The 23,773-nt window shown below is 42.5% G+C and overlaps 1 protein-coding gene across 1 annotated transcript in view; it reads right to left on the bottom strand.

The window, feature by feature from the left end:
• Positions 1-231: 231 nt before the first annotated feature.
• The window catches only part of LOC124711961 (cytochrome P450 6j1-like), a 94,702-nt gene continuing 71,160 nt past the window's right edge, over positions 232-23,773 (bottom strand). The window contains exons 4-7 of the mRNA XM_047242243.1: positions 22,179-22,323; positions 18,727-18,948; positions 5,865-6,116; positions 232-786 (exon numbers count right to left, since the gene is read on the bottom strand). Of these exons, the coding sequence (XP_047098199.1) occupies positions 614-786; positions 5,865-6,116; positions 18,727-18,948; positions 22,179-22,323 (792 nt within the window). The 3' untranslated portion in view covers positions 232-613. The remainder of the gene's footprint in view (positions 787-5,864; positions 6,117-18,726; positions 18,949-22,178; positions 22,324-23,773) is intronic.

Raw genomic sequence — 23,773 nt, forward strand, 5'->3', positions numbered from 1 at the left:
AGTAAAGCTTTGACGAGGGGATCACGAATCGTGTTTGGGTAGCTTAGTCGGTAGTGCACTTATCTGCTAAGTGATAAGGCCCCAAGTTCGACTTTCGGCTCGGCACACGGTTTTCGAGGAAATTTCATTGGGAGATACGTGTTGTCATAAAAAGTACAAAACTGATTCATTTTTCAGATACATTGAGAGATATATTTTCTCAACAGTACAACACATTAATGATGCACCAATAATATATTAAGGGCTTATTTCAATAGTGGTACAAATCCTAAAGGTAAATGAGAGCTGAAAAATCGGTTGAGATACCAGAAATGTTCAAGCATATGCCTTCTTGCTGGAGATGAACCTATGTTTCTGTTTGTTTGGCTCATTAATTTCAGAAGCATTATAGACAAAAAAGTGGAGCTAATGGACTTACACAACTATTCAAATAAGCCCTTCATATCTTCTAACGACATAAATGACAGCTTCATATCAACTGTTATGAAAGCCCAGTGATTCGGTACCGAAGAAATGATATAGAAGGGACTCTCAGTAACAAAAAGCGTTACAGCTCCATCGATTTCATGATAGGTGGTGTCCTGGCCTTGTGAGTGAGGACCATTGGGAGTCTTCACATCGCAGGGATTCTTCTGAATCCTAGGACCACGTCGCCGGATGGAGTGACGATCAGTTTGGATGAGTCGACACGCAAAGTGTTTGGCGTCGCCGGCACTGCGTACACTTCGAAGTTGTTGAGGATGTGTAGGAGGCCGATCTTCACCTGCAGGTATGCAACTCTCATCCCTGGTAAACAGAGAACAAAGGTGGAGTTGAAAATCAAGGAGAAGTGTACATATGGCGGCGCTAGATCACGAAGAGAGAGAAAACAGAGACCTTACTTTATAATTTTATGAATAATGCACAGCCTAGAGTAAATTTTTTATTGCAGCCATTGGCTACCTTGAGCTGCTGGCAATGATAACCGTCACTCTCCACATTTTACATCGGACGGTAGCCTGATGTTGCTGAAGCGCGTCATTGGAATTAAGGAAACGTGCTTTAGATGTTCATTATTATTCTGTTTCATACCGACACCTTAAATTTTCCACTAATCACAAAATGTCTTACAAAAACAGTTGAACAAAATCAGTAAAAATTGTTTAATTGTTTATATTATTTTAGACAGACTTATCTTAGAATATTTAACATCCACCACCTTATTAAGCTAAATTCATGAAAATTGTGTAAGACAACGTATAATGAGTTGCTTATTATTGGCAACCGAAAATGAGTTCTCAAGTATGTTTAGCATCTTTCAACAATGGCAAGACAACTGTTTCTTATACAATGGAAGTATACTTCATTCTATTGACCTCGATGATAATTGAAAGTCACAACGCAGTGAGGATGTTTCATTTTTGTATAGCATCCCTTAGGTTTGGTACGGTTATCTCTTACGTAGTGTTTGTTCCACTGATCCGAGAATTTCAACTTTTCATAAAGCAGACGTACATCATACATGCTTACTAAACACTGTTGCAGAAAGTAAATTGCTAAACTTTAAAATTTTGTTTTACTAATTCATACAAAGCGTACAACGAACATTTAAAGAATAAGTACTGAAGACCGTGCGGTAAATCATTGGCTATTGTAGCCAAGTACCGTAAAATAAATTTGGGGGACCACTTCTTTCTTGGTGTATTACGATTTTACTTCTTTCTGCATTAACATAACACTGTTGCTTCCATAATTTGGTCTACTTCGTGTGTCGCTATCGTATTCCCTTTTCTTCGTGTGACATGGTTTTTTCCTGTATTCCTTATTTCGCTCTTTAACACACTAACTCTCTAAGCAATCCGCGGTGCAGTCTTCATTTTTCTTTCCGATACTCTACAACAATAAATTTAACTTGCATGTATTTTTTGTAACAGAACCTACACAATTCCTTCGATACATAATTTTTGCCCATAAAGAAGAGAGCAGCTATTTTACTGTTTCTCTTCCTTCACCATCTATAAAACTTCTCAAAAAAGCGAAGGGGACCAATAAGAATGGAAGAATACGAACGGATTAAGAAAATGTATAAGACAGGGATGTCGTTTCTCGCCCCTACTGTTCAACGGAAGCATTGAAGAAGCAGTGACGGAAAAGAATTAAAACAGAAGTGCGATGAAAGCTGATGGTGGACCGGTACCAGAGTCAGAATTAGATCATGACTCTTCATAGATCACATTTAATGTGAGGACGAATTGCAGGACTGGACAGTGTTATGGGCGCAGAATATCGATTGACAGCAAGGGAAAGAAAGACGGAAATAATGAGGTGTATCAGAAACACGATTAGCTGTGAACTTAATATCAGAACTGTGGGCCATGATGTAGACGAATGAATGAATTCTGCTGTCTCAGAAGCAAAGTAACTCATGTCAGACGCAGCAAGACGGCACAAGGAGCAGACTAGGACAAGCAAACAGAGGATTCCCAGCCAAAAAAAGACTGATAGTGTCGAACATAGGTCTTAATTTTAGGAAAAAATTTCTGAAAACGTACATGTGGAGTACAGCTTTGCATGACACTCAGTTGTGAAATCCGTTAAAGAAGAGAATCGAAACATTTCATATGTGGTGCTAAAGAAGGATGTCCAAAATCTGGTGGATTAATAAGATGTGGAATGACAAGTTTCTCCCACGCAGGATCGACAAGGAGAAGAACATATGAAGAACATTGACGAGAAGAACGGGTAGATTGACAGGACTTGATTAAAACATCAACGAATAACTTGCTAGTTGAGCAAGCTGTAAAGTGTAAAAACTACAAAAAAGAAGTTCTTAAATCTCAGTGTCTTCGCTATGCTGGTGGATCAACTTCAGCTTAATAAAAAGGACGTTCGAATAAGAAATACCTACACTCTTGGTGACCAGCGTTTGGGTCAACTTCCAATTATGGCTATACATCACTTTCAGCTTTCTGTTTCAAGGATGTGCCAAGTCATTAGCACAAGATTGTTTGTGGGCAACAACTTAAATGTGACGACTCACAATTTCTTGAGCGTCCATAGCCTAATTGTCAAACAGGCCAGACTGAGTCACTTAGCTCGTCGAGCTACAGGTGGAACTACAGAATATGATTGCAGGAGCTGTCAAAAAATGGTAGAACGCTTCAGTGGAATGCATCTGACCTCTCCTTCGGTCTCCTCTTGCACCATGACGTCACTGGAAATAATCTAGTCAGCCAGTACTCATAGATCATTATGGTGCTGTGTCGATCTACTGGCGTGTCTGACGTTACAGAGTCACACAAGAGCAAATAGTCGCGTCTTATTCCGTTCGTCCACCCACGTCAACAGCCGTCAGTACTAAAGCTATTTAGAACTTCTATACACAGTATTAATCTACAAACTAAACTAAATCTTTGGCATGAAGAATTCGTGGGTCTTAAAATCAACAGATCCGAAACAATTGATTTAGTGTTAAGTAGGCACTCTCTAGCAGTCCACTCAGTATTGGGATAGTTTCCTACGATAGCACCAAACATTGATAGACATTGGAAACAATGAATAAAGGTTTTCTTATTCTACCATCCGGTACATCACATTCATTGGGATGCAACACTTTCACGAGGTTCTGAGATCTGCCTCTACACTGTACATACCTTCTAGCTATGTCTTAATATATTAATTTACTATGGCTCCAGTATATTGGGACATGTTTTTATAGAATAGATCTGAAGATGGTCACTGTTGACAGAAACCGGTAGTCTGAGGACCTACAAGTTTGTGACCATAGACCTGAAAAAGCAGAGGAAAGGTAGCAGAGGGTGGCGTGAAGAGTGCCAATGAAACCACACCTGTCCCTGCGGCGTTGATTCCACACATTTCGCTGACGAGACTGACGGTTCGCTGTGTGATGAGCAAGAGTGAGTCATTCTTCGCAACCTTTGACAGTGCTGACACCCTCGGGCGTTTCAATCTTTCTCTAAGGAAATTGAAGGCAGCGACCCCATTGAACGTGATCTGACGCATTTGCAGCGCAGCGCGACCGCAACTTTAGCTTTCGCGCACAGGCTGGGTCCACTAGGGATCGTTCAACACCATTCGACAAAAGCTGAATGTGATCCAATGCAGCAAAAAGGTGCTTCTGCTTTATCATCCCTCGTACTTCGCGTTCTCTTGTGGCACGATTAGGGGTTGGAGCGTGGGGATATGAGGGGTGCGTAGAGGACGTAGCATTGACACTTGCGTGAATAAAACGGTGAATCATCATTCCAAAATCTCCCAAGTCCGGCAGACCGTTCTATCTACCCACATTTGTTGAACGCCATAAAAATGTACCTGTACCACGAAGAGAGTGTCGGACGCCTGTGGGCAGATTACGCTGCTGCTCTTTCACCGCCGCACTTTTGCCATTGCACCTGGTAGCAGGGCATCCGGAATCGAGAGTGTGGAAGGGATTGCCAGTCCGCAAGCTCCTAGAGCTTCTTCACGGGTTCTATCTGTATAGGTAAATTTTTAAGGCTGTCAATAAAGATGGGTGAGGACCAACAGCAATTTTTCTGTACAGAGAGGTCTTAGGGGGACCCTTTCCCCTGTAATTCACGCATGAGTCAAACCGCATTCCCCTGTAATCATAGCACAGGAACACACAAAGCAGGTTTGCCGAAAAACATGAGAATCCTTTCCTCCTTGGGATGACGTGTGTCTACATCTCACTGTTTGATGCGTCGTCACATCCAACGTGACTTTGCAGGGCGCCGTCTTTGTGACTTAATCAACGCACCTTAACAACACACGAACTACCGAGGTGTGTCTACACCTTACTGTTTGATGCGTCGTCACATCCAATGTGACTTTGCAGGGCGCCGCCCTTTTGTACCATTAAATAAGGACGTTGTACATACGTTTGAAGCATATCAGAAACTGAAGCGTCGTAATGTGTAGAAATTACGGGTTTTCGAAACAGTGTTTCTTTAATTCTGTGGCGTAATTTATCTCAGTTCGATTTATGCAGAAAATGGTGTGTATTTAATGAGCAATATGTTTCACAGTTTACTGGATGACCATTATTGAGTTACATAAAAAAGTATATTAGTTACAAACTACGGGTCGCTCACAATTCATTCAATACGTAAACGTCACTGCAGATATTCGGATTTTGGTTATGACATATTCGATACGCCTGCCACTATTGGCGATGATGTGGCATAGACGAATAGCGAAATTTGGCATGACCCGCTGAAGGGTCGGAACATCGATGCTGTCGATAACCTCTGAATGACTGATTTCAGCTCAACAATGGTTTTTGGGGTTATTGATATACACTTTGCACTTAATATAGCCCCACAAGAAGGAGTCGCATGTCTTCGGATCCGAAGAATATGTCGGCCAATCGATGGCCATATCCGTGGCCACTGGGTACCCAAGAGTCAGAATGAGGTCCTCAAAGCGCTCCTCGAGGACATCAAACATTTTCCTGCTTCTATGAGATCGAGGTCCGTCTTCCATGAACCACATCTTGTGGAAACGAAGGTCACTTTTGGGAATGGGGATTAAATCAACTTTCAAAACCTCCACGTACCGTTCGGTAGTTACCGTTCCAACTATTCCTGACTGGACATTGCACACCACACAGTCACCCACTCTCGATCGCAAAATGCTGATTCTCAGTCCTAAAATGCTCCAATTTTGCTTACCGACGAAGCTATCCAAATGAATGTGGCCTTCGTCGCTGCACCATGCACATACTAATTCCCATCAGTGTCCGCGGCCAACCGTGTGTTTGAACGTCGTATTGCAAATCTTCCAGAAGCTACGAGGATTTTATTTCACATAGTTCAACAACTGTCATCCTGTGTGAGCTTCATGGTAGCCTTACGCTATGTACTCACCGATGCATATCCTGGGCCCAGCACTGAAGGGCAGGAATGTGTAGTTTGGTCTGTCCCTTGAGTTCTCTTCTTTGAACCGATCTGGGATGAACCGGTGCGGTTCCGACCAGTAGCGGGGATCGTGGTGAAGGCCTGTCACGGACACAACAACGCCTGTGCCTTTGGGGAGGACCATGTCGGTCCCCGGGATCTGGTAGTCACGCGAAGCCTCGCGGTCCAGGAAGTTTGCCGGCGGATACATCCGCAGCGCCTCTGAAATTTGAAAATCAGACGCTCAGACGGCATTCCCGCACTCCTTGTACTAGCACAGCGTACGTGGCCAATATGTTAAGAACAAGGCTCACAGATTGAGGACAACAACATCGGTCCAGAAAATACGAAGGGAGAAGAGGACATTAACAGGTGGATTTCGAATGATACTAAAAAATGTTTTTTTCTTGTTTTTGGGATATTCCCAGTATATTGTGTCAAACGTTACTGACGCGCCATGTGTTGGCAAAGAAAAATACATACATAGAAATTTAAGGCTATTTTATGGGAATATGTAGACAGGAAGTTAGAAATAATGAGTCATTAACAGAGCTTCAAGGACCCACGGAAAACAGTACTTCCGGAGACGAATGTATGAAGTACTTCCCAATGTTGAGGATATATTATTAATGCCATATATTTATCTGTCAAGACTTCTGGTTCACTCTATGAGAGAGGACATGTTCCACGTACTACCTAAGTGTAAAGGGTCACGAGAAAGTCAGTTTGGGAAATTACGAAGCTACTTAATCAAGTGACACCATAACGCTGAAATTATTGACAAAGCGTAGTTTTCCATTCAACAGTTTATTGGACCAGCTGTCACTGCTCGGTCAACAAGAAAAAATATCGAAGAATAAGTGAATGCGAGAAAATGAACGCAAGTGAGTGAAAGATTATGTCCAATGACGCTACAATGACAGCAGAAGATTTGTGGCTACCTGAGCGGCAGCATAAATGACTCCAACGCTCGGTTGTGGCTGTACTTTCTATCTATCTTCGTGACATTCACTGATTGAGTTGTAGCATAGAGTAACCAACAAAACGCCTAACCCTCTAAATTCCAAGGAGTGGAAGCGGGCGGTACTTTCTGACCTCCTTTTCCAAATATCGTAAGCTAGTCTGGTACTTTACGTTTCAAAATTTGGAAAAAAGTTTCTTTGTTTTAATGATTTGTTACATCAGATTCCATAACTTCTAAATTTTTCAGAAAAACTTAACCGAAAGTACTGCAAAATATTATCAGTTTCTGTACCCTGTACAATAGCACCGATTTACTGAAAAGTGTGTTGTTAAAATAAAGCTAAGCACATTTGACGAAATTTTTCGTCTTTAAGTCTTTTTGGTGATGGGCACAAAGTACCCCCTTGGAATCAGTATTGCACGTTATGGATAATTCGTTGGCACTGTAAGGGTTAAATACGTATTTCATTCGTTGAAATCTGGCAGCTTTCCCGAAACTTCTACACTTCGGCATACTGCAACAATACGGTGTCTAGCCTGATTGACAGTGTGATCTGGAAGCTGACAGTGTCTGTCACGGATACATACGTTGACTTCTTCATGGAGGTCCAAGCTGTAAACGTTTGAGAGTCTGGTTGGTTTTTGAAATTTCGACTCCCAAAGAAAGTTGACAGAACCAAGTGGCAGTACTTTTTTATGGTTCTACCCACTGTGTCTTTTGCAGCAGATCATCCCAATGCTTTCTAACGGCCCATTTATTCTTGTGGGTACATCCCTTATATTCCTAAAAACACTCGATTCTAACAGAAATTACAATCTTCGCAGATAGACTGCTCCATTTAAACCCGAGGATGGACAGGTGCTGTTTAACACAAGTGTTTGCTTCGCTCTGAAAGGCTTGTTCCCTTTAGGAACTGGCAGTTGAGCGAGTTCTTAAAGGCATTCCCTTTACAAACGGGATTATTGTTAACCATAGCAATACCAACGCATTATCCATAACGTGTTATACCAAGATGAGGGGGTATTTACTGCCCACCGCTTTAAAAAGCTAATGAAACCAACTTAAGTTAAAGGGGTTTAACTCCTATTACGAAAATACTTGTTAAATAAGTACTGATTTTTAAATGGCGCAAAGAAAATGACGTCATCTCTTAGCACAACATTAGCCACACCAACCCATTACTCCGAGTGGTCGGGTACTTTATGACCACCACAAAAGATTAAAGGATATTACAAATTTCGTTAATAGTCATTGATTTTCTCTCACAATGTACCTTTTAAAGTTATCTACTTATGTAAGAAGAGTCCTGAACCTGAAAGGATGAACATGACGTTTGTTCTGGAAAGTCTCAGTGTCTATTAATATTTAAGAAAATTGGGTTAAGTAAATATTTTTTTCCAAAGTTTTAAAATATACAGTACTAGACTAGACTCCAGCAACCCGTCAGTGTAGCCGAGAGCGTTAATGCACAGTTTCCCAGACTCGGGTAGGCGCGCCGGCCCCGGATCAAATCCGCCTGGCGGATTAACGACAAGGGCCGGTATGCTGGCCATCCTGGAAGTGATTTCTAGGCGGTTTTCCACATTCCGCTAGATGAATACCGGACTGATCCCCATGTTTTGCCTCAGTTACACGACTCGCAGACATTTGCACTATTTCATGGCTTACACTAGACGCAGACATCTCGGATACACGAATTCCGTCCAGAAGGGGTTCAGGGTGGCCTCAGGAAGGGCATCTGACCACCCTCTGACACTGACACCGCCAAATCCATGGTAACAAGGATTTGAAGTGGGATAAAGGCACAAAGGAAATGAAGATGAATAGATTATAATATGTTTAAAAGATGGGCACTAAATACACCTCCCTCCCTCCCCCAACCACCGCTTTTCATATTGCGATAGTTAAGCTGTAGCCGGCCGGAGTGGCCGTGCGGTTCTAGGCGCTACAGTCTGGAACCGCGAGACCGCTACAGTCGCAGGTTCGAATCCTGCCGCGGGCATGGCTGTGTGTGATGTCCTTAGGTTAGTTAGGTTTAAGTAGTTTTAAATTCTAGGGGACTGATGACCTCAGACGTTGAGTCCCATAGTGCTCAGAGCCATTTGAACCATTTTTTTTAAGCTGTAAACTTCTAGACCGCTCAGGAATACCTAGGAATAGCTGGAGGAATTCTCAATGGTCGCCGCCCCCCCCCCCCCCCACAAAAAAAGAAAGAAATCGGCATTGTGTCACTAGGTAACTAGTGATTATAAGTAGAAGTAACTACAACAGGAATGGTGTGAGACTGACGCTGAGTTCCAGTGTTGTACACTAGCAGAAGCACAGATACGGTTTGAAGGTGCGAGTAAATTTTATCTTCCTTTAAGTAAGAGTGACAGGCCTGGTTACACAGCGTCTATTGTTCGTTGGCTGACATTGAAGACTGAGCAGGGCAGTCTCGTGATCAGCTGGAGTCCAGACTCTTTAGGAGCAGTCATTCGGAGGATACAGAAATCAGTCTAGGATCACCTGGAGTCCATGCTGTGAGACCTTATGCCTTGTGCAGATATGATTCGAAGTCCATTGTGAAGCGACTCGAGAGTCCTATAGAAGATATTTTCAGGAGACTGTCGTGCATCATGCTGATTCGCATGCTGTTTTGCATAAAACATTCGAATTTGCTTTATGGAGGCATGTCAGACTATATTTTCAGACTTGGGATCCGATTTCTGCACTCATTTCTGTGTCTCTTTTCACTTTGTGAAATCCTCAGCATCAGTTCTGTGTTGGATGATCTTTATTGTGGTCTGAGGCTTGACTTATGTGATTGAGCAAGTATGGATGTGCACTGAACACACGGGCGGAACAGTTGCCAGCTGTCATTCAACGTCCACGTGCCGCAGTGTTACAGCGTATAGATTCTTTACGGATGTTACATAAATGAAATTTTCATACGAGATGCCTTCTGTTACACTGAAATTTCAGTTGCTCAAATTTGTTCAGAACACTGAGGATTTTAACTACACCATGAGCATAGTTTTACTGATCAGTTAACTTTATATGTCTAGTTCTGTAGGAGCAAGCTGAGGAGCAAGTCTCCAAGGTCAAGGAATGATTCAGTACAGAAAAGGTAGTAGTAGATAAAATGAAATTTACACAGACCCAATTCAAACGAAAAATATGTACTAGCATAATTAATAATAAGGACATTGCTCAGTCTGGACATGAAAGTGTGTAGGTTACGACTATGATTTTTTTATTCGTGTGTCAGCTCAATTAATTTATATATAAAACCATACTACACACAGTTCTTGGCTAGAATCAAGGAGGTGCGATACAAATTCCTAGTATCAACTGAGTGAGTAAGCTCATATTGTTAACGACATTAAAGAAAATATGACTTGAGAGGCCAATGTCAGAAGTCAGAAGCGTCTGAACAGGAGTCAACGAGAACTTCACCCACTTACACCACACACTGCTCGAACTGCCCACAGAGCCAAATATACCCTTCCTGACTGGGAAGAGTTACCCCAGAGTGTAACCCTGTGTGTCACATGTGAATGAAAATAACCAAAATTGATTAATTTTCATGTTGGACTATCACTTACTGCAGACACTGTCCGAATGGTAAATATAGCAGCACTCGGTTTTTGAACAAGTTCTTGAACTTGGGCTTTTCATGACATCTCACCATCTATCTGAACACCTAGAACTTTGTGGTGTTCCGACCCCACAGACCATATCTACGCATGATCACAATTTGAGTTTTAGTTGAATTGTATGCTGATAACCGTAAAAACTGAGTCTTACTGTGACTTACCACCAATTTATGTTTTACAAACCATGAATTTGTGCCTTGAACTGCAGTATATGATACATAAACTATATTGCACTCAGCATCCTTCAGTAACAAACTAGTGTCGTGAGAAAAAAGGAATATTTTAGAAAAATCTGTCATATTAGAAGTATTCTGCACCGCAAATTTTGCGAAAATGGAAAATGGTATTGAGGTGTGGTTTTCACATAGTGGAGTGGTGGTAGGCAGGGGCTTGTAATTTTAGCCAGTCAAATACTTAGAGAGTGAATTTTTTGTACCAAGTTACACTTTTTTAAATGGAGCAATCCCTACTGATACTAATAAATTAAAAGAACGGTAAATTAGAATGTCGGTGGTGTTTATTGCCGGATTGTAGTGCCAGACAAGGACAAGGAGAAAAAGATTCCTGGATCTTTCCCTGATTTCTTGGTTAAAAATACACTTTCTCCCAGGTGAAAATACATTTTTTCCATGTTGATTGAAACTATAGTCTTCCTCGTTGTTGTTGTTGTGGTCTTCAGTCCTGAGACTGGTTTGATGCAGCTCTCCATGCTACTCTATCCTGTGCAAGCTTCTTCATCTCCCAGTACTTACTGCAACCTACATCCTTCTGAATCTGCTTAGTGTATTCATCTCTTGGTCTCCCTCTACGATTTTTACCCTCCACGCTGCCCTCCAATACTAAATTGGTGATCCCTTGGTGGTCTTCCTCAGCACTGTAAGACTCATCATTCCTTTGAATGTTTATGGTTTTATATACCGACGTAGAATTTCCTGGAACTTAAGAAAACGAAACACAGGGGGGAAACACGTTTTGCAAGACCTTTGATGTGCAGCAACATGTATGCTGCATATTTTCGTATTACGAAGGTATAAATTTGAATTCCACCAAATGCCGCATGTCACTTTCCGAAGCATTGAAATCGAGATTGCGATGCGCTTTTGTAAGCCAATCATAGCTCATGTCACGTGACATCGCCAGCTGATGACAGTGTAGGACACGTGATGTACTCAGCCAATAGCAAGTTCACTCTTAATTAGCGCAAACACACAAATAAGATAAGTTAATGGTTTAAATTAACATACATAGCATTCACATATAATATTGGTCTCGAAGATTAATAAGCTGGAAGAGAAGCTAACCTTCTACGTATAATATTGATCTTTTTTGACTGTGTTACACTTAAAGATACATCACACAAGTGTGCCAGTAAAATTTCTAATAACGACATAAATGTCTGATCTTCTGGGCTGGAAATTCTTCTAAATGGTCGTCCTCAAAGAGTTGATTTTAAAATGAGAATCAAATACTTTGTGATTTAAGAAATTCATCGTACAGTCTCGGACATTGTTCATCTTGCGGAAAAGGACATTTGCTTTGAATGTAACGCTTTTCAAATCAGCATTCGCAATATTTTCCCGCAACCTGTTAGAAATAGATTCGTTTCAGCAGTTACAAGAGAGCGCCAGATAACAGGCGTCACCCCTCTTGCGCAGCTGCGATGACGCGGGAAGCCAAAAACTTCGTACGTGTAAAATATTAAAAGATCTTACACTATGTCATAAAAGAAACAAGACATCAGAGGTTACTTCAAGAGTGTCGGAATTTTGTGAACCATACTAAAATGCAAGTCGGCTTAAAATGCACATTCGTATGTAAATTTTCTTGGTGTACCAGTACCGTATTATCTCATGTTTGGATCTTTATTATGGCATAATGCCATATGTGCACTTGAAATGCAGTGAACAGTTGAAACTAGCCAATAGTGTGAAATTAAGCACTTCGTTTCAAATAAATTGACTGCCTCAGCAGAAAAGATTAATAGAAACCAAATCTCTTTAGCAAACCAGCAAAAATAACTTCATTGTTCTGCAAGGCGATTAATATTTGACTGTCAAGAAAGATGGAAATAAATTCTGAAACTAATAACATATTTATGCGAACGTATTTTAATTCATTTGATAGCTCCGGGTTACAAAAATCCGTTTTGTTATCATTTATCATGAGAGCAATAAATGAAGAAAACGGTTCAAATGCCTCTAAGCACTATGGGACTTAACATCTGAGGTCATCAGTCCCCTAGACTTAGAACAGCTTAAACCTAACTAACCTAAGGACATAACACACACCCAAGCCCGAGGCAGGATACGAACTTGCGACCGTAGCAGCAGCGCGGTTCCGGACTGAAGCGCCTAGAACAGCTCGGCCACAGCGGCCGGCAATAAACGAAGAGGAAACAACAAAATCACTGAACGTAAACACAGGTCACGTGGAGACGACCCACCTCCCCACCACAACTCAGACTGCTCTGTGCATCAGCCCCAGATTTACTATATTTCCGAACCGGGGCAGTATTAAGTAGTGGCGCGCAGCCACACTTCTATAACCAGAAGCGGGAGAAGGTACTACTCATACGCGACTCAACTGCGCATGCGCAAGAGTCCGCCCGCAACTGCTCAAACGAATCTAATTTAAACAGTTGTCACGTAACGCTCATCAGAGGCAATTTGTTGTTATGAAGCATTGCATAGTCTTCGTAAAGCCTTTGACACACTTTGCTGTTGGCAGACGCTTGTATGAGAACCGTGTTGTTGTTGTACACGGCGCATTTCCTTTGCAACTTAAGATCTATTTTTTTCTCTCTCTCTCGTTCATGTTTTGTTGCAGCAGTATTATTCTGCCGTAGCGGGATACAGTAATATCCTTTGTTAGAGTATTGGTCCATTCCAGTCAAAATCACAAAAATTTAACTGAATACTAAATAATGAAATATTCCCGGAACTCTAAACAATTCCCCGGTTTTTTCCCGTTTTCTCCCGGATTAAAAAATTCCCGGGTTTTTTCCCGGATTTCCCGGTTGTCTCTGGTCCTTACGCTTACGAGATATCATATTTTGAAAAGTTTCCACACCTGTGTAGTTTCTAGGTACGATGTTGTATCGTTTGATTAAATTGTGCTTGTATGCTCCTTTGGTGCACTGCGACTTGCCAATTAGTTAGAGTGTGACAGTCATAGCAGTAGCTGAAGTGTAGAGGATGGGATTTACCAAAACAGAATAAGCCGGCACGCTCAGGGTGTATGGAGAGTGTTCTAGTACAGTGTATGCGGTATGAAATCCCAGTAGATGTCAATCATCCCGGCATTTGTTTAGCAACCCCTACAGCCCGTTACGTGGAAGTACTGAACACGCAGACAACATAACAGAAGGAAACAAGTAACGACAGAAGAAGCGAAAATTAATGTTCTTGCTGTGGTTGCAGTAGTTCCGCACGTTATCTCCCGCGGAGTCGAACGTGGTAATGGCGTGAGTCAGCCTAGAGTTCTAAGCATTTTCCAGTGGCGTGGGTTGTATCCATACCACATCTCTCTTCATAAAGAGCTGCATGGAAATGATTACCAGATTCGTGTCAACTTATGTGCATAAACATTACGACTGGATACCCCAGATGTATCAACTACTATGATAAGTGATGTAACCACATTTACCGATCATGGTCAGGTAAACTACCGAGACATGCACCACTGTTGGTCTGTTGGCAGTTCCCGTTGGTTTCGTCATGTCTAACGCCACCGTCCATGAGTGTAAATGCCTGGTGTAGGATAGTGAACTATTAGCTCATAGGCCAGTTTTCCTCAGACATAACACTGAATGCGCCAAGAATCGCAGTTTTCTGAAAGACCACCCTCCACGGATGTTATAAAATGGTACTCTGCAGAGTAGAAGGAACCTGTGGTACCAACATAATGACTGTCCGGCCCATGGTGCACGTACAGCATGTCTTGACGAATTGTTTCCTAATCGTTGGATTGGACGCATAGGTCCTGTATCTTGGCCGGTTCGTTCTTCGGATTTCACGCCTGTAGGCTTATTGCTGTGGGGAAAGTTGAAATACGCTGTCTACAAGGACATACGCAACGGCGTGTTACTGCAGCCTGATAGGACATCTCCGCTGAATTGTTTGCACGTGTGCAGCAATCGTTCTATACCAGAGATGAAGCATGTATTACCGCTGCAGGCAGTAATTTTGAACACAATCTCTGATGGTCAGTTGTCTAGTTACTTGCCAGCATCCACACAGCTAGTGCATATACTCGTTCTTTAGTGTGAGCTACCACAGATTCGTACAAGCGTCGGTGTGGGAACTTTTCAAGCCGGCCGGAGTGGCCGTGGGGTTCTCGGCGCTACAGTCTGGAACCGTGTGACCACTACGGTCGCAGGTTCGAATCCTGCCTCGGGCATGGATGTGTGTGATGTCATTAGGTTAGTTAGGCTTAAGTAGTTCTAAGTTCTGGGGGACTGATGACCACAGCAGTTAAGTCCCATAGTGCTCAAAGCCATTTGAACTTTTCAAAACACGATATCTCGTAAACGACTCACTGTAGAATCCTACAACAAACAGCACTGACATTCTAAGTTAACCTACTTTTAACTCTGTCAGTATCAATATGCATTGTTCCATTTATAAAGGTATATGTTTGCACAAAACATACACTTTCTAAGTATCATCACAATGTGTTTATTGGCTAACAGTACAACTCATTGACTACGAATCTATTCTGCGAAAACCGCACATCAATAGCACTTTCCATTTCCGCAGTATCACTCACTTTACCGTTCCTCCATCAGGATACACCCAACAGCCGTTCTCATTACTGCAGTAGATGACCTTTTGCTGTCTGTTACTGAAGTATGAGACAAACTAACTGTGAGCTGCAGCTCTTATTACACAATGGTGCAACTCCTGCAGTAATATTTTGTGACGCCTTAGTTGAAGCAGAGCTGTAACGTTCGCTGATTTTTTTAATCCTTCTAGTGCCTCACAGAAATCTCTTATAAATCGGAACTGAACGTTACACAGCAAGTTACGTGTAGTGAAATTATCAATTACCCTTATGTATAAAATAACTCTTTCAAACACTGATCGCATCAAAAAAGTTTAAAATTACAGTACTACACAAAATCATAACATCATGACATCTCTTTCAGTGCCGTGGTTTCACCATTGAGTACATCAGTCGCTGAGGTAACTGACCATTCTGAAAATAATAACTACACATTGTGGATAACTGCTGTACTAACATATGCGGCACAGTATTTTAGTATTAGGCTATATGTAATCCACAATACCCACGACAGTACTAACAGTCCTTCGTCTTCAGTTATTTAATTATCGTCTCAGTTGATTTTTAAACAAGTAGTAATTGGAACCAAAAGTGACTAATTGTAGCTCTTACAGTAACACGTGAAGTTAGTTAATGGGTTAGTTATATATTCCTTAGGTCATCTGAACGATTGTTTCATCGAAATGATGTGTAATAAGTCAGTTTACAGGATACATATACATAACTGGTGTTAACAGTAACGAACACATTACTATTTTTAGTTCTGCTCGTTCAGCCACCTTTAACTGTTCTTTTTATTATTATTAACTACACTCATGCTCATAAATTAAGGATAATTGCAGAATGTGGTGCCACATAACGTGGCACTACACAAAATTGGTGCTAATAGCATAGGCACATAGGGAACACACACGACACAGATCTGTAAGTTCACAGTATTGGTGATAAGTTGAGAAAACCGTCCCAAAGCACATGTGCTACAAAACGCAACTGTTTCCTTCACATGTACCCAGTCATCAATATGGGTTATGATCACCATGCACACATACACATGCCGCACAACGTGTTTGTATACTCTGAATCAGGTGGTCGAGCAGCTGCTGGGGTATAGACTCTCATTCTTGCTCCAGAGTCTGTTGGACCTCCTGAAGTGTCGTAGGGGTTTGAAGACGTGCAGCGATACGTTGACCGAGAGCATCCGAGGCGTGCTCGATGAGGTTTAGGTCTGAAGAACAGGCACGCCACTCCATTCGCCTGATATTCTCTGTTTCAAGGTACTGTTCCACGATGGCAGCTCGGTGGGGCCGTGCATTATCATCCATCAGGAGGAAGGTGGGACCTACTGCACCCCTGAACAGGTGGACATACTGGTGCAAAATGACGTCCCGATACACCTAACCTGTTGCAGTTCCTCTGTCAAGGACATGCAAGGGTGTACGTGCACCAATCATCATCCCACCCCACACCATCAAACCACGACCTCCATACAAGTCCCTTGGTATCTGATTCCTGAAAACCCGGCGAGAATCACTGTTCAGACTATACCTGGACTCGTTCGTGAACATAACCTGGGACCACGGTTCCAATGCCCATATACTGTGTTCTTGACACCAGGCTTTACGGGCTCTCCTGTGACCAGGGGTCAGTGGAATGCACGTTGGAGGTCTCCGGGCGAATAAACCATGTCTGTTCAGTCGTCTGTAGACTGTGTGTCTGGAGGCAACTGTTCCAGTGGCCACGGTAAGGTCCCGATCAAGGCCACCTGCAGTACTCTATTGCCGTCTACGGGCACTGATGGTGAGATATCCGTCTTCTTGTGGTGTTGTACACTGTACATGTCCCGTACTGTAGCGCCTGGACACGTTTCCTGTCTGTTGGAATCGTTGCCATAATCTTGAGATCACACTTTGTGGCACATGGAGGACCCGTGCTACGACCTGCTGCGTTTGACCAGCCTCCAGTCGCCCTGGTATTCTACCCCTCATAACATCATCAATATGTGTTCTTTGAGGCATTTTCAACACACAGTCACCATCAGCACATCTGAAAACGTCTGCACACTTACTCGCTGCACCGCACTCTGACATGCACCAACACCCCTGTATATGTGGACTGCTGCCAGCGCCAATGTGCGACGATCGCAGGTCAAATGCACTGCATGGCCATACCCCGAGGTAATTTAAACCAGCAAACCGCCCACCAGAGCGTTGTTTCACTGTGTATCAGCATCATATTTAATTTATGAGCATGAGAGTAGCTTCCAGTTATTAAGTGGAGCATCATCATTGGAATAGGAGTTGTCCAGGAAAAATTATTTAAATTGGATTTAATACGTGCTTCATTACCTGTAAGACATTTTATGTTATTGGGGAAATGACCAAAAATTTCTTTGCTGCGTATTGAACTCAACTCTGAGCCACTTACAGGTTTAACAATGGACAATAATGGTCATTTTTCCTTCTAGTGTTGCAGAAATGTACATGGCAGTTCTTCTCAAATTATGATGGATTATTAATGACGAATCTCATTATCGAATATATGTATGGTGAGGGCACAGTTAAACTCCTTGAAGAGGTATTGACATGACGTGCGTGGCTGAACGATACGTGTTATTCTTACTGCTTACTTTTGTGCAATCAATACTTTCTTTGTAAGTGATTAGTTACCCCAGAAAATTATTCCGTACGGCATTACTGAGTAGAAATATTGAAAAATGTCAAAAGGTCGATAAGAGAAATAGTAGCTGAACTTAATTTTTTGTGAAGCTCAGTAGAATGCTTGTTCCAGTTCATGTTTTCATCAGTAAGTGCACTCGAAAACATGGAGCGTTCTAACCCTACTCAATGACACCTGCTCGTGTGCTACTTCAATTGCTGGTATGTATATTTGTTCTACAGAATTGAATGTTGTGTTTCTTTCTTTAATTTAGGAAGAGTTTATTTTCAGAGAACCAGTTAATAATTCTTTGGAAAATATAATTTACAAACTCTTATGTGGCTTTCTGTCTAATGGGATTCATTATAACACTAGTATCGTCTGCAAAAATAGCTATTTTTCGTGTTGAATGTTAAGTGGAATGTCATTCACGTGCATGAGGAATGGGAGTGGACCCAAAATTGAACCCTGTGGTACCCAGTTTGTCACTTTTCTTTTCCCCTATTCACTATAATGTTCTATCGTCCCGACGTAGCCTGCATTATTCAGCACAATCTATTACATTCTGTCTGTCAAGTATGATTCAGACCAGGTGCTCATGAAGCCATCAATTCCATAAAACGTGGAGTTTTCCTAAGAGAGTATCACGATACGTGCAGTCAGTCACCTCGGAAAATCAAAGAAAATTCCAACTGGCGACATCTTATTATTTCAGGATTGTACTATTCTACTCTGCTACACAAGACAAAGTAAATTGCCTGGCTGTGTTCGCATAGCGGAGTTTGCGACTCACCGTTGATGACGTTGGTGAGGTCTCTCATGTCGCTGAGCGCCTCATACGTGACGCGCCCGCCGTGCCTGCCCAGGACCGCCCTCAGGCGCTGCCGCACCTGCTGCTGCAGCTCGCGGTCGCGCGCCAGCTCGAACACGGAGAACGCCAGCGCGGAGGCGGACGTGTCGAAGCCGGCTCGCAGGAACGACATCAGCTGCCCCGCGATGCTCTCGTTCGTTATCTCTGCGGAAAATAACGCACACTCTTCTGCGAGAACCCCAAAAATACAAACTCGATATCACTGTTAGATGACGATCAATTTGGCAAAGATAAAGGCACCAGAGAAGTAATTCTGACGTCACAGTTGATAACGAAAGCAAGTCTGAAGAAAAATCAAGAAATATTCATGCGATTCTTTGGCCCGGAAGAAGCGTTCGACAATGAAAAATGGGGTGCAACATCCAGAATGAGATTTTCACTCTGCAGCGGAGTGTGCGCTGATATGAAACTTCCTGGCAGGTTAAAACTGTGTGCCCGACCGAGACTCGAACTCGGGACCTTTGCCTTTCGCGGGCAAGTGCTCTACCATCTGAGCTACCGAAGCACGACTCACGCTCGGTCCTCACAGCTTTACTTCTGCCAGTATCTCGTCTCCTACCTTACAAACTTTACGGAAGCTCTCCTGCGAACCTTGCAGAACCAGCACTCCTGAAAGAAAGGATACTGCGGAGACATGGCTTAGCCACAGCCTGGGGGATGTTTCCAGAATGAGATTTTCACTCTGCAGCGGAGTGTGCGCTGATATGAAACTTCCTGGCAGATTAAAACTGTGTGCCCGAACGAGACTCGAACTCGGGTCCTTTGGCTTTCGTGGGAAAGTGCTCTACCATCTGAGCTACCGAAGCACGACTCACGCCCGGTCCTCACAGCTTCACTTATGCCAGTATCTCGTCTCCTACCTTCCAAACTTTACAGAAGCTCTCCTGCGAACCTTGAAGGACCTGGCGTGAGTCGTGCTTCGGTAGCTCATATGGTAGAGCACTTTCCCCTGAAAGGCAAAGGTCCCGAGTTCAAGTCTCGGTCGGGCACACAGTTTTAATCTGCCAGAAGTTTCAAATCAGCGCACACTCCGCTGCAGAGTGAAAATATCATTCTGGAAACATCCCCTAGGCTGTGGCTAAGCCATGTCTCCGCAGTATCCTTTCTTTCAGGAGTGCTAGTTCTGCAGGTTTCGCAGGAGAGCTTCTATACAGTTTGGAAGGTAGGAGACGAGATACTGGCAGAAATAAAGCTGTGAGGACCGGGCGTGAGTGGTGCTTCGGTAGCGCAGATGGTAGAGTACTTGCCCGCGAAAGGCAAAGGTCCCGAGTTCGAGTCTCGGACGGGGTGCAACATGTTCGGAATCTCGGGGAAAACAGGATTAAGCTATGAGGAAGCTCGGGTAATATACAATATGTACAAGAACCAAAAGCAACGATAAGAGTGGAATGTCCAGAATTAAGTGCTTGGATTAAAAAGGATGAAAGACGGGGATGTAGCGTTTCGCTCCAATAGTTAAATCTGTACCTCGAAGAAGAAATAACAGACATAAAAGAAATGTTCAAAAGTGGAACGAAACTCCATGGTGCAAGGATATCCATGATAAAATTCGCTGAATCTATTGCTACCCTCAATGAAATTGGAATTGCAGGATCTGTTGAACGGAATGAGTGCAGAATACGAATCGAGAGCAAATCGAAGAATGCCGAAAGTAATGAGGAGTAGCAGAAATGAGAACAGCGAGAAACTTGTCATAGTTAATTATCACAAAGTAGATGAAGTATAGGAATTTTATTACCTAGGTAGCAAAATAACCCATCAAAGACGGAGAAAAGGGAGCATAAAGAGCAGATTAGTACTGCTAAAAAGTACATCCCAGAACAAAATAATTCTACCAGTATATAATATGGGTCATAATTTGAGGAAGAAATTCCTGAGTATGTGCTTTTAGAGTATATAATATGGGTCATAATTTGAGGTAGAAATTCCTGAGCATGTACTCTTAGAGCACCATTCTCAATGGCAGTGGAACGTGGACAGTAAGAAAAGAAGAGAATTGAAGCAATTGAGATGTGATGCTACAGAAAATTGTTGCTAATTAGGCGGACTTATCACGTAAGAAATGGGGAGGTTCTCCAGAGAATCGACAAGGAATAGAGTATGTGGAAGACACTGACAAGAATGAGTTACAGTATGGTAGGACATTCGTGAAGATGCTAAGGACTAACTTCCATAGTGGTAGAGGGAGCTGTGGAGGGCCAAAACTCTAGAGGGAAACACTGGATTACAACCAGCAAATAACTGAGGACGAAGGCTATAGGCGCTACTTTGACATGAGGGGACTGGCACGGGAGAGGAATTCGTGGTGAGCCGTATCAAACCAGTCGGAAGACTGAGGACTAAAAAATTAAAAAAGCTGTTAATTCAGGATTTCCAGCACGGTGGGGTAATAACAAGACAGCAAGTTGTGCTAACCAGTTGGATGTAGAAAACAGATAAATTTGCAAAATTCAGTTCTCTTTATTTAATGGAATTCCAGTTTCGTGTATCATAAACAACGCGCAATTCATCCAAACAGCAAATACTGTTTATTCGGTGACAGCACGCAAATGGTCAAATGGTGTTAAGACATCTACCTAGTGTAGTCGAATTAAATTAGGTGGTGCTGAAGGGTTACGTTAGGAAATGATACAGGAAAGTATCAGACAGGTTTTACTATCTGAGCAGTAAAATAACTGATGTTGGGAGAACTAGACAGTATACAAAATACAAACAGTCAACAGCGCGAATAGCATTTACGGAAAACAGAAGTGTGTAAACATCGCATACTAAAGAACTGATCTCAGTTGACTTCGTAGCAGCTGAGGAGAGCTCCGCCTACCATCCTCCAAGGAAGCCATGGGTCTGAAGATGGTTATATAAATATAACCGAAACCGGTCACCTATGTTATTGATACATAAGTGTTGTGGTCAAGACTGAACTTAAGTTAAAACATCAGCAGAAGGTCAGTTTGGTAACGGAGGGAAGTGTGGAGAGTAAAAAATTGTTGAGGGAGAGGAAAGCCCGAATCCAGCCAGTATGCTGCATAAAACGGATATAGGTTGCAGTAGAAATGAAGAGGCTTGCACAGGATAGACTAGCTTGAAGAGATATATCTTTGGACCAAAGGCGACAACAACAACAACATGAAAAATACGTAAAGATGTTGATTTTATTGTTCCCAAAACTAGCAATAATTACAGGAGTAAAAGATGTCGAATTTACTTGTTTGAGCAACTCAATGATGTTATTTTGTTATGCGCTTCTCAGGAAGAAGTGGAGACAGTGGCATTTTAGCAAGGAAGGCATCTCCTAAATGCCGCTCTCTCCCTAGTCTTTGAAATGTACAAAAAACTGATTTATCACTGCAGAGATCATGAGTTGCGTTACTCACTGTATGTCTTGTCAACTGAGTCACAGAATGCATTCGTGACGTCTTGTTTCACGACCGTTTCAGACAGATGGTCTTCCTGCATCTTCAGGAGCATATCTATAAGGTCATTTCGCAGCACGCCGGTCTTCTTGCGCTGTTCTATAAGCTGTGGACAAAAGAGAAATATATTTATAGCACAGAAAAAGAGAGAAAGCAAGAAGGCAGAAAGAGTCAATATAATTTTTTAGTGAGAACAGTATCAGATCCTGTCAGCAATGAAAATGCAAATTTCGGTGTACAGACAAGTTAGTTCCCGAAAAACTGTTTGACAAAATTCGTGGATCTGCTATAAATAAAGCAAACCCTAATTAACATGTGAAATCAGTCAGCGTACCTGCTTCCCTAGCTATTCATAATGGAAAGTAACCATGAGAATTTTAGGACTGAATACGCATCCTGTGTCTAGCCTGGGGTGCTGTTGTGTAGTACCACCTCACGACATCGAAAATACAAAGACCGAAATCAGAGAACCAATACGAAGACTTATCTGCTTGAATCTGATTCGCAGCATCAAGATGCTAACATCATATTCTCATTAATACGACAGTAACTTGTTTATGCCAGAATTGAGTTTTCTGCACATCATTAGACAACCACGAAATGTCATGCGACTACATTCAGTGTTACGATTCACTGTGTATGCCTACATATCTCCCCATTCCTCTCAATGCAACTGTCAAACATCCACTAAAATACATGTCCAAAAGTATGACAGACTGCCTAGGACGACCTTCAGCACGTCATTTTAATCCTTGAATACATCGTAAAGATAGGAGACTTTGATCAAGAAAAACCACTGAGTGTCCATGCGAACTACAAGCAGGAGAACATATTTGTGGCATCAATTATACTACCCCATCAGCGTCAAAAATGGCAAGGGAACTGAAAGTTTCTGTAGACGGCAACTGTAGTCGTGCAGGATTCGGCGGACCCAATGGTGCATTCCCGCTGAGGCACGCCTCCAGCAGCTCCGCCCCACGAGTATAGGATGGCGAGCGGCAGCCCCATGGCCCACTGTAAGTAGGCTGCTTAGGTTTTTATATTGGTAACGCCACGTAGCGCTCTGTATGAAAATCACTGGCTGTGCTGTGTGCAGTCTGTGGCTGGTTAGCATTGTTGTAACATTCGCTATTGTAGTGTTGGGCAGTTGGATGTCAACAGCGAGTAGCGTTGTGCAGTTGGAGGTGAGCCGCCAGCAGTGGTGGATGTGGGGAGTGAGATGGCGGAGTTATGAGAGCGCATGATCTGGACAGATACAGTAAATTTGTAAGACTGGATGTCATGAACTGCTATATATATTATGACGTTTGAACACTATTAAGGTAAATACATTGTTTGTTCTCTATCAAAATCTTTCATTGGCTAAGTATGCCTATCAGTAGTTAGTGACTTCAGTAGTTAGAATCTTTTATTTAGCTGGCCGCAGTGGCGCTCGCTGTATTGCAGTAGTTCGAGTAACGAAGATTTTTGTGAGGTAAGCGATTTGTGAAAGGTATAGGTTAATGTTAGTCAGGGCCATTCTTTTGTAGGGATTATTGAAAGTCAGATTGCGTTGC

This window comes from Schistocerca piceifrons, chromosome 8 (genome assembly GCF_021461385.2).
Source record: "Schistocerca piceifrons isolate TAMUIC-IGC-003096 chromosome 8, iqSchPice1.1, whole genome shotgun sequence".
Lineage (NCBI taxonomy): Eukaryota > Metazoa > Arthropoda > Insecta > Orthoptera > Acrididae > Schistocerca > Schistocerca piceifrons.